The sequence below is a fragment of the Schistocerca americana genome, chromosome 3, assembly GCF_021461395.2.
Source record: "Schistocerca americana isolate TAMUIC-IGC-003095 chromosome 3, iqSchAmer2.1, whole genome shotgun sequence".
NCBI lineage: Eukaryota > Metazoa > Arthropoda > Insecta > Orthoptera > Acrididae > Schistocerca > Schistocerca americana.
In genome coordinates, this window is record NC_060121.1 from 458,841,074 (window position 1) to 458,853,739 (window position 12,666).

Genomic DNA, 12,666 nt, shown 5'->3' on the forward strand with positions numbered 1-12,666 from the left:
AAACACAGTGGGTGTGGTACAACAAGTGGTAGTAATCAATGTTGATAAATATAATATGAGATTCTAAAGAGTCATTTTTTGGAGCTGTGCAATGAGTTGATAAAGAAACTGAAGTCAAATAAATTAAACTTCCAATAAAGCTAACAACATAAAATATGGCAGTGTGTCTGAATGGTGGTTGCTGCAGTGGCAGTTTCTGGAGTGTGCTAAAATGAAGGAATGAAGTGTAACATGTTAAAAGACCTAGATAATCTGATGAAGAAAAGTAAATGGTCAGTGATGGATGTTGAGATTCTAAAGAGGATGACACTTTGATCTAAACTAGAGCAACCTCTTCAACTGTAAACATTCTGTGTTTCCTGAAAACCATTGCAGAAACAGTATTGGACACAGAATTACTGGAATTTTTAGATGTGGGTGAGCCAGACCCTGTTGTAGTTGAGAAATTTGGCTGTAGACAGACTTTGAGGTTACTGTATTGCACATGTTGCAATGCTGAAATCTGGCTAAAGCTGGAGAAAAGTTCAGCTGAAATTTTTGCGAAGTAGGTAACGGAGTTCAGAAAGGATAGGCTAAACACTGTTGGCAGTGGTGTGTTTGTTGTTGGAAGTAGTATCTCTCGTAGCAGAATTGAAGTCAATAGTTCTTCTGGGTTACTATGAGTAGAGGTTATTCTTGACAACTAGAATAAAATAATGGGATCCTTTTACCAACCTCCCAACTCAGGTGATACAACTTCCGAAAGGTTCAAAGAAAACTTGAGTATCATTTCAAACACATAACCAAGTCACATAATTACAGTTGGTGGTGACTTCAGTCTGCCCTCGATTTGTTGGTGGAAAATACAGGTTTAAATCTGGAAGTAGGCATCACAGATCATCTGAAATTGTGCTAAATACATTCTCTGAAAATTTTGAGCGGTTAGTTCATGAGCCCACCCAAATAATAAACGGTTGTGAAAACACACTAGACCTCTTGGCAGCAAATAATTCTGAGCTGATTATGAACATCAAAATGGATACAGGGATTGGTGAGCACAGGGTTGTCATAGACTGAGTTGCGTAATTTCCAAATCCTCCAAAAATTTTACACATTCAAAATCTGACAAAAATCGCTTGACGCCTTCCTCAGAGACAATGTAATTTATACAGACGAGATGTGGTGTGAATTCAAAGAAAATTATTGACAGCTATTAAAAGATTTATAAAAAAATTAAAAAATGATGGAGCTGATCCTTCTTGGTACACAGAACAGGTTAGAACCCTGTTGCAGGAACAATTTTAAAAAGCAAGCCAAATTTAAACAATCGCATAATATCCCAAGATAGGCGATCTGTCACAGAAGTTTGGTGCAGACTTATAATAGTTTCCACAACAAAACTTGTCTTGAAACCTGGCAGAAAATAGAGATTCTGATTGTAAGTAAGTAAGTAAGTTCGCTAGTGACAGGACACAATCAGTCCTTCTCTGTTCAGCTGGCAACATGAGTAACTTAGAAATTGATAAGTCTCATGGTCCACTAATCGATTGACAAAAGATTCATACCCAACGACTGGAAAGTTGCACAGGTCACTCCAACATTCAAAAAAGGCAGTATGAATCCACAAAATCACAGGCCCATATCATTAACGTCATTATGCAGCACAATTTTTTAAAATATGTTGTGTTCAAACACTGTGAATTACCTTGAATAGAATGGTATATTGACATACAGTCAGCACGAGTTGGAAAACATCAGTCTTCTGAAACACAACTCCCTCTTTACTCGCACGAAGTGTTGAGTGCTATTGACAGAGGATTTCAAATTGATTCACATTTCTAGATTTTGAGAAGGCTTTTGACACCGTGGCTGACAAGTGGCTTGTAGTGAAATTGCACACTTAGGAAATCGGGAATCCACACAAATAACTGAGACAATATTCCATGTCAGAGGGGTCACAGTTTCATAGTAACAGGCGGAAAATCACAGTGTAAAACAGAAGTGATTTCTGGCATTCCCCAAGGTAGTGTTACAGCCCCTTCGCCGTTTCTTATCTATATAAACTATTTAGGAGAAAATCTGAACAGCTGTCGTATGTTGTTTGCAGATGGTGCTGTTGTTCATCGTCTAGTAAACTCATCAGAAGATGAAGACAGATTGCAGAACGGTTTATAAAAGATACCTCTATGGTGTGAAAATTGGCAGTTGACACTAAAACATCCACACGAGTGCTAAAAGGAATCTGTTAAACTGGTTATGCAATAAATGAATCAAATCTAAATCCCGTAAATACAACTAAATACCTGGGAACTACAATTACGAACAATTTAAATTGGAAAGAACCCATACAAAATGTTGGGGGAAGGCATACCAAAGACAGATTTATTGGCAGAACATTTAGAAGATGCAACAGATATACTGAAGAGACTGCCCACACTATGCATGTCCGTTCTCTTTTGTAGTACTGCTATTTGGTGTGGGATCCTTACCGGATAAGATAACGGAGTACATTGAGAAAGTTCAAAGAAGAGTAGCATGTTTTGTATTATCGAGAAATAAGGGAGAGAATGTCACAGACATGATACAGGATTTGGGGTGGACATCATTAAAACAGAGGTGTTTCTCGTTGTGACCGGGTATTTTCATGTAATTTCAGTCACCAACTTTATGTGCTCACTGTGAAAATGTTTTGTTGATGGCAATCTACGTAGGGAGAAACAATCATGTTATTAAAATAAGGGAAATCGGAGCTCGCACGGAAAGATATAGGTGCTTGTTTTTTCCGTGCACTGTTCGGGGAGTGGAATGAGGGAATTATTGTGAAGGTGGTTCAATGAACCCTCTGCCAGGCACCTAAGCATAATTTGCAGGATATCCGTGTAGATGTAAAATAAAGCATTTTTGTTTTGAGGTGTGTAGTTTTCATAAAAACAAGCATTTCTCGTATTTTGGTCCATGCAGTTTTTATCATCCATCACTTCTTTGTTAGTGGAATCTCGTTTCTTCCTTTTCCATTACGTGCATCATAATTTAAATATCACTAATATTTAAGGGTTTTTATTTTATTAACAATAATTTTTTCATTGCAGGTTGATACGGCAGGCTCAATGTGCCTGGCGTTTGATGTATCTTCATCCTGCCAGTGTGTTGCATTGGGGGATGCAGGTGGATCCATCCATTTATTAGTCTCTGGTCCTGTGAGTGCTACTTCTACTGCTCCAGTTTTCAACACCTTCTCCCGTGAGACTGAGTTTGCTGATCCTGTCGACCCTCTCCCACCGATCGGCTTTACAGATGATGCTCCACCATTGTCAACTGTTCCTTTACCATATACACAACCAGGCACAAGTCTTCTCTCTGATTGGCCACCACAGTTCTTGCAAAAAGTCTACAGGTGAGGCATCCTTAAAAGTACAACTTAAATGTACACAAAATGATACTGTTGTTGCCTTACCATAGTGTGTCTAAAAATCATCTGTGCATAGCAAAGAGAATCCTGATAGATTGAGCAAAAGGTTTATACATATAGCAAAAGTGAGTAGGGAATGCACTATAAATTACTATAATTTAAATACATTATTTGCTCTGATAGTTAGCAAGTAACATTTTGGGCATTGTGCATCATTGTAATGAAGAATATGAATGAAAGTGATCCATATAAAAAGAAGGTTAAGTGAAATGTTTGAAGGTGTAAGGATAGAAAGAAGGCAAGTAGTGGGCCATAGCACTAAACAAAACAAACACAGCTCTGTATATTGGCATAACTAACAAACGGATGTCCACCACGATGAGTGGCCACAGCCAAAGAGTGACTGAGAGCAAGGTAGACCAACCTGTGACACATCATGCATCTGCACGTAACACACTTCATTTCAGTGGCTGCTTCGAAACCCAGGCCACCTGGTCCTTGCCTCCACCACCAGCGGTTCTAAACTGCACGGGTGGGAGTTACCCTTACAAATCATTCCAAGCCTGCAAAATTATCCTGGCCTCAACTCAGGGGAAACTACCGTCCCCACAACCTCCACCCAACAGTTTTCACCCCCCTCTGTCCTATTACATCCTCGCAATTCGTGCTCCCTCATCCTTATTGTGCACTGCTGTCTACCACCAGAGCTGCAAAGCAAATATAAGGCTTATAACAGTTACTAGCAGAAGATAATGCTGCTGCTTGCACAAAGCCAAGTAAAAAATGTATATGTCTTCCCTTAAAATAACAGAAACCTCAGTAACAAAAAGAATGTACTTGTCATATCCATAGGATAACATAAGACTGATGCAGTGTCAATAGATTTATTGTGTGTGTCGGAATGTGACTGTGATACCACTGATATTATGAGATGGAAAGTTGCTACTCACCATATAGCGGAGATGCTGAGTCGCAGATAGGCACATCAAAAATACTTTCACACTTAAAGCTTTTGGCCATTGGCCTTTGTCAACAATACACACACACACACACACACACACACACACACACACACACACACACACACACACACACACACACACACAAAACTGCAGTCTCAGGCAACTGAAACCACACTGCGAGCAGCAGCACCAATGCATGATGGGAGTGGCTACTGGGTGGGGGTGAGGAGGAGGCTGGGGCATGGAGGGGGAGGGATAGTATAGTATGTTATGGTGGGGATGGCAGACAGTCAAGTGCTGCAGGTTAGGCAGAGGGCAGGGGAGAGGTGGGGAGGGTATCCTCTAGATGCTGTGTTTCAAAAACAAAGTATCAAAACAAGTTTTGAGTTCCTAGTACCTGGAAGTGTAGGAAACAAAAACCAAAACAGCATTATAAGAAGTAGTACAATGCCAGAAAAGGGAACTAAAACACAACATGTAGAAAATCATCCACAGAACCTGCCACTAAACTTTCCTTGCAAAGAATAAAGGCGAAACATGTATGGCATGAAAATTGTTTCATTCCGTTGTAGTCAGATGGTCAACAAGTAAAAATTAACAATATACTGTAAAATTATTGTACAGGTGTTAGAAAGCTGTTCCCTGATAACGAATTAGGAAATGCACGGGCTTGTAGTGCTGACTGCTTACAACCTACTACCAAGAAGTATCATTAGCTTCATAAAGTTGTTGAAGACAGTATAATAATGTTATGCAGACTTAAATGGAGAATCATTTTTTGTGTGGTGCTTATTCTCTCAGATAATATTGGGAGCACCTAGAGTTGATGTCTGGCATTATCTATCCCTATGAGGATTGAAGTGCAGCCATAGACAATTTGTTTTTAGACCAAACCGTATTTAATGATACAGATTTAAAACCAATCTTAATGATTGATTTATCTATGCAGGAAGGCAAGGCAAGTTGTCTTAGCCCACTGTTGCCTGCACCAAAACTGTCTGTGGTTTATCTCCCCGTAATTCTAGTAGAAGTAGTAGGAGGCATTCTACTAGTTCTTTATTAAACACAATTTCTTCAGGAATTAATGTGCCAAATATTCTATGTCTTTGGGCCCCCAATACTTTGCATTTGAAGATTAAATGTATTAAGTTTAATTCCCCTCGAGCCCTAGTCTGCACTTAGGGCCTTCTTTTATTGTACCCATCGTGTGTGTGTGTGTGTGTGTGTGTGTTTATTATAGTTCTCATGGCAAGTCATCTGTCTTACCCGGAGTGTAATCTGTCTTTGTTTGATATCCTACTTACTGTCCCCTAGTCCATGTATTCAGTTTGGTTCTTACTATTGCCTTAGTGATGGATAGGACGGGTTCTGATACAGCAAATGGAGTTGTTGCCCCTGTCCTTGCAGCCTATCAGCTTGTTTATTGCCACTGATTCCCAAGTGACCAGAGACCCATGACAGCTTCACCCGATTGTTTTCACTAGACTCACAAGGGCTTTGTGGCATTATGAAACGATCTTCGTTCTCATTGCAGAGGCTGATAGAGATTCCAGAGCTGCTTCGCTATCTGAAGCAACGCAGATACACTATGTGACCAAAACTATCCAGACACCTAATTGAAAATTGCAAGATCCCCTCACTTCTAAACTGATACTGTTATTACTCAGCTTAGCCATGAATCCATAGAGGGTGGTATATGTGACATACAGTATAACTGGTCAGCATTTCCACCCGGAATTTGCGAGTGTAAGTCGGACCTTCCTTGATCGGTCTTGGTGGGTTGTGTCATCGGATTTCCTCCTACCTGTGTGCGGTGCAGCTCTCGTAAATGCTGTCCCGTGCATATTATTCGTTGGTGCATTGGATGTGGCTGTCGATGGAAGCTAATTATCTGAAATTGCTGTTGATCAACTTTGGGGTATCTATTTACTCGAATAACATTCAGAATGCCGTAATATCACTTTTATTCCTATTAGATCAATAATGAAACACTCGTGTCACAACTACTCATAACCGAGAGTATGGTTCCTGGCGTGCAGTCCTTATCTGTTACTAGTTTAATCACAGTTCGTGGATTTCCGATAAAGTTGGTACTTACCAAGATATGCATTTGTTAATGAACGGATGTGAATTTTAACGAGGCAAAATTATGATAAAAAATTTTAAACATCCAGAGGCTCCACCTAGTATTCATGTTGTCATAAATGACTTTTATTATTAAGTATAAACAAACAAAATTGGTGACTTTGGCGCCAAGATGGTGGTACTTCCCGTCATGTAAATTTCCCAGGCTGATGCTTGTTGCTATGGTCCAGTGCCGAGCCCCACCCCACTACGCGCGACATATGGTCGCTTCATCACCTAGCCAGCCAGCGTGGGTAATGCTTTCCGACTCATGGCCAGCTACAGACTACAGCACTTCCTAACTATCGTTAATACATCAAGAAGAGACAATAATTTATTAAAACTGGTAAAAATGTCTTCCTCACGTAAGAGGCGCCTTACAAAATGACATAAAAGTTTGTGGTGCCCTCCATCGGTAATAGTGGAATTCAATATGGTGTTGGCCCACCCTTAGCCTTGATGACAGCTTCCACTCTCGCAGGCATACATTGTCAGGTGCTGGAAGGTTTCTTGGCAAATGATAGCCCATTCTTCATGGAGTGCTGCACTCAGGAGAGGTATCGATGTTGGTCGGTGAGGCCTGGCATGAAGTTGGCATTTCAAAACATCCCAAAGGTGTTCTACAGGATTCAGGTCAGGGCTCTGTGCAGGCCAGTTCATTACTGGGATGTTATTGTCATGTAACCATTCTGCCATAGGCTGTACATTATGAAGAAGTGCTCGATCATGTTGAAGGATGCAATTGCCATCCCTGCATTGCTCTTCAACAGTGGGAAGCAAGAAGCTGCCTAAAACATTGATGTAGGACTATACTGTGATAGTGCCACACAAAACAAGGAGTGCAAGCTCCCTCCATGAAAAACACGACCACACCGTAACACCACCGCCTCCAAATTGTACTGTTGGCACTACAGATGTTGGCAAATGACATTCACAAGGCATTCGCAATACCCACACCCTGCATTGGATTGTCACATTGTGTACCATGATTCATCACTCCACACAACAGTTTTTCCATTGTCCAGTCGCCCAATGATTACACTCCTTACACCAACCGATGCATCATTTGGCATTTACCAGCATGATGTGTGGCTTATGAGCAGCCGCTCGACCATGATATCAGTTTTCTCACTTCCTGCCTAACTGTCACAGTACTTGCAGTGGATCCTGATGCAGTTTGGAACTCCTGTGTGATGGTCTGGATAGATGTCTATTACACATTACGACCCTCTTCAACCGTCGGCAGCCTCTGTTAGTCAGTAGACGAGGTGGGCTGTATGCTTTTGTGCTGTACTTGTCCCTTCACATTTCCACTTCACTCTCACATAGGGAACAGTGGACCTAGGGTTGATTAGGAGTGTGGAAATCTTGCACAAAGAGGTATGACCCAAGTGACACCCAGTCACCTGACCATCTGCTCTCTCACGATGTCTAATGGCTATGGAGGTCACTGATATGGTGTATCTGGCGGTAGGGGCAGCACAATGCACCTAATATGAAAAACATATGTTTTTGGGGGTGTCCAGATACTTTTGATCACAGTGTACCATGAGCCTTGTAGCATCCACGCAGATTCACCTCCACGAATGGCCTGATAGCAGCTTTCATCAGTTTCAACTCTGATATTTGGGTATTTGAGGTCTCAAGCACCCCTGTTCCCCTTGTTCTCCATTTTTGTCCCCTGAGAATTTGAGATTTATTAGGCTGACACCATGGAGTCCCAGTAGTCCCACGTGTGCAAGGCTAATTACTGAGGTGTCACCTGCTATCTGATACCCCTTTCATGACACACCTTATCATGTGCCACCCCCTTGGCATGGGTCACTTCACACTGTGGGTTTGGTACCTGGTGAATTAAGGAAGTGCTAGTGAAATGGATGTGACAGTGATGGCAGTGTTGCAGGACACTGGCCAATTCATCCACTGTGGTCTGTCCTTCATGGGAACCCCTGCCGGTAGTTGCACAACAGCTCGAGTAGCCTTCAGTTTCACATGAACAGGCAAGTTTCTCTGACCACACAGTCAGCACTTCAACGAAGTGGTGTCCCGCAGAGAAGACATTAACAGTAAAATATACTGATCCCTTAAAAAGTGCAGAACATACAGGAAAACAATTATCACAGTCAAAAATAATGATTGTTATTGTGTGTGAATAGAAACTGGGAAGAATAGGGAATGAGATTCATAAAGCAGACAATGCAGATAGAAAATTTATTGGTAAAGCATTTTAAGTCTTGTTATCCATGAAACAAGCAAGGATAAAATTGAACAGAAGCAAGGATAATGGGTTGACAACTCACGATATTAAAATATCTTGAGATGGGAAGAGAGTTCTACCAAATTCAGAGAACAAGGTGTGTTAAGATTTAAAACCGTAGTACCACCAGCATTGTAAAACTTGCATATTATGCTCAGTAAATGACTCCCTTCAAGAAAAAGGCAAAAACAGTTTGTCATGTTATCAAACATGAAACAAAAATTGTGATCCAAATGAAACTGAACCGCTTATGCATAAATGCTGACACATTCAAATCATTGGCCATCATATCTAATAGTTAGTATCACTACATGGCAGCAGACATTGTACTAAATAATAAAGAAACATTTACAAATGCTTCGGGTTTTCTTGTGTAGGAACTATATGCACCACCAACCATTTAGGAAGGATACCTAAGAAAATAATAAAATTCTTCACTTACTAATCTTGATGATTTTGTTTTTAGCACTGTGATATGTTCTAGTGACAACTTTGTAAGACAACTTCAGAGTAGTCTTGGTAAAGAAAACTGCCTCCCCATTGGCATTTTTAAAAGACTCTCCACAGAGAAAGCAATACAAGGACCCATAATTTAAGTCCTGCAGAGCTTAACAAGAAACATTATGTGATTGGTATACTCTGCCACTTTTCAAAAGTCTTTCAATGTGAATCAGATAATTCTACTTGGAAAACTGAAGTGTTACAGCATTAATGGCATCCTTCTTGCATTGATGGAGACTTAAGTCTATCACAGAAAGCAATGCTATGATGCTATGTTACACAATTTAGAGATTACCTTCATTCCTGTGACAGTTCCAGTAATGACTGCTTTCCCCGTTGTTGTTCATTAATGGACAAAAAAAAAATCTTTCAGTGTCTTGGAAGGGTGTTTTGAGAACAATGTTTGCTGGTAGCACATGTATAGCAATAAAGGATCCAAACTCAGCACGAGGAGGCACAACACAACTCAGATGATAGGTAGCTGGAAGAGTCTACAAATGTTTCAAACATAAGTCTTAATCTTGAAGACTCGTATTATGCAATGGATAAAAAGTTCAGATTAAATCAGCATACAGACAAAATAATAAAGTGGCTAAGTTGGACATGTTTTGCACTTAAGACTTTCTTTGTATTGGCATGAAGACAAGCGTTGTCCTGCTTTGCGTATTTTCCATAAAGTAGACAACCACACACCTTGCAGTGATCTTTCCAAGGATCTTCGAATAATATTCACTTTCAATACTTTTACTCTTTAGTAATTTCTGTTGTTGACAGTAATAATCAGTTTGTTGAACTGTGGTTGCACTCCCAATAAGACACAAGCATAATTCACGTGCAGACTTTGCCTGTTTAAGATTCACAGTTTAATCGTGTACTCTAGTGGAAAGATACTCAAGAAGTTCCCATTAAATATAAAGCAAGAAACTGGGAATCCCAAACAGTCCATAAGAAACTTAAAAACATTCATTAGCCACTCTTTTTACAAAATGTGAATACCAAGTTAAACTAAAAGGAAAGTAGCAGTGTTCAGTGTAAAGATTCATGACAAGTTTTACTGTACAGTAAACAAGATTCATTTATTTCAGGTGGTGGATAACTATTTTCTCAGGGATTTATTCATGTTGATGTAGTAAAAAATTGGCTGCAAATGTGAGGTAAACAGCACTTATTTGATACAAACTGAGTGCCAGACAGTCCCTGGTACATATTTATTCCAATCTTCTATTAATCAATCTCCTCCTTGCCATCCTGTGTCTATCTCCTCACCACCATTCTGTGTTCACCTTCTCTTCCATCCTGCTCTCTGTCTACCCCCTCCTGTCTCCTTCCCTTATCATATTATCACCACCACCCTGATGGGAGATTGTTTTTACACTAGGCTGCCCGCAGTATTTCTTTAAAGATATTAAGTAGTATGGTCATGAAGTTTTAAGTTTTGTTAAAATTAGTGCAGGGGTGCATGAGTCTTTTATCTGTGGCTTTGCCTGGATACTCACTTGTCACACATTTTACAAATATTTATACACATAGATGTCCTGCAGTTTAGTTTTCACACAGCTCAATGTTTGATGCCATATCTCTTAAACTGTATGCAATAAAATGATATAATTGTATGGATACATTCAGTGAGGTACTATATAACCCCATTTACACATTCTTATAATTAATGTTTTCTCATCGTTTACAACATTTATCAGTCCCATCAAATTTCCTATGCCCACAGTGTTGATTTGCACCCGATTTTGCGTCAACATATTTATAATTTTCCTGCGATTTACGCATTACGAAAAAATTTTTGTGGAGAAAAAATGTTGGCCATCCAGTAGTGTTTACAAATTTTTTATGGTTAAGCTTCTTGACACCATGGCACTCTACTCAATGGATTTGAACCAGTAAATATGTAAAAGTTGGAAAATTCATGCCGTATCTCCCACTGTTGCCAAACTCTACTTGGCATGGTAGCGGAGGGGAGTAACTAGATTTGTTCGAATGAATATATCTTGACCAATCACAACCATTTCTAAACTCTCTACTGCACAAACACAGTTTTGTGATTGTTGTGATCATCGTGAAACCTTTGTTGAACCATATTTAGCATGTTTTTGCGTTATGTCCACTTGGAGTGCTAGCTGACACAATCATTCACTTTGCAATGCTCAAATGTTTTTAGTTTAAACACAGTGCCAGTTACGTATTTTATTCATGTTGAGCAAAATATGTTTCAAGAATTTAGTCTCGTTGTCAAGTGCAGAATTTATGTATGTACAATGTGTACAACTTAGCTTCCGCTGTTTTCCGATAGGTGGCAACAACGGTAAGAAGCGGTCAAAAGAAACAGCTCGCAGACATTAAGCAGTTAGCTTGGACCTCAGCCAATATAATCACATTCAAACATTAGTCGATTAGTGTCTTCTGCATCATAAAGTTGTTCTTGCTTGAAAATGTCAGTTTACGAGCCATTTCTCATCATTTGCGGAAGGTGTTACTGTTTTGTTTAAATATCGAGAAAACAGCAGCTGAGTCTCATCAAATGCTCTGAAGTACATATGGTAAGGACGCTCTTAAGGTACGTTTACACTGGGATACATGTATCGCGACATGTATGAGCGACATGTCAATTTGACATGTCGCGATACATCACCACATACAAAAATTCACGGAACTTGTATGCGGAACCTCGAGCTCATACATGTCGCGTATACATTTTGTATATCGCTTTTTGGCCATATACGCGACATGTATGAGCGACATTTGAAGAACTCGCGCATGCGCAGTACTATCATTTCCTGTCGTCTTGTCGACTGCCGCTTATATCGACGATTAGCGCATGCGTAGTACCAGGCTCTTTGGCGGCTGTTTGAGTTTTGAAGGTGCCGACTGTCGTTTCGACGTTAATGTATCTGCATAGAATATCAAAAAGTGCCATATGCAACATTATTCTTCGTGTTTGCGAGGCCATTGTGCAAGTTTTATCCCAAGAAGTGAAGGTAAAAGTTTGATATATATATATATTACATTATATAATTTTTTCATGCATCTGGCACGTATATCAATGTTTTGCTATTATTCCGGCGGCCTCGCGTGATAATGTTGGCAACGGATGCCGACAATCGTGTGTGAGACGTTGGCATTAGCAATCGCACGACAATGCAAATGTTTTGTAATGAAATCTTCGTTTTACGAGGAATCCCCAGTGGCTAAAAAACGGAGTGTTACTGCCAACTGATCCTCTGGTGGAATCGCTTCCCGAAAGTTTGTGTTGGTTTTGGACACAAGAGGAGCCACAAGTGATAACAAACCGCGGAAATCCTCCATACTCATCCTAACATAATTTCTAAAATGTGCGCCATCCTCTAGCGTTAATTCGCGAGAAACTCTCTGTGCCACCATCTACGCTTCCTCCCGCCTTTTCTTCCTAACATCTTCCAAAAGAG

General features: G+C 40.1%; 1 protein-coding gene across 2 annotated transcripts in view; it reads left to right on the top strand.

The window, feature by feature from the left end:
- The window catches only part of LOC124607454 (PAN2-PAN3 deadenylation complex catalytic subunit PAN2), a 322,573-nt gene that overhangs the window by 45,554 nt on the left and 264,353 nt on the right, over positions 1-12,666 (top strand). For both annotated transcript variants that reach the window (XM_047139789.1, XM_047139788.1), the window contains exon 7: positions 3,069-3,373. In XM_047139789.1, the coding sequence (XP_046995745.1) occupies positions 3,069-3,373 (305 nt within the window). The remainder of the gene's footprint in view (positions 1-3,068; positions 3,374-12,666) is intronic.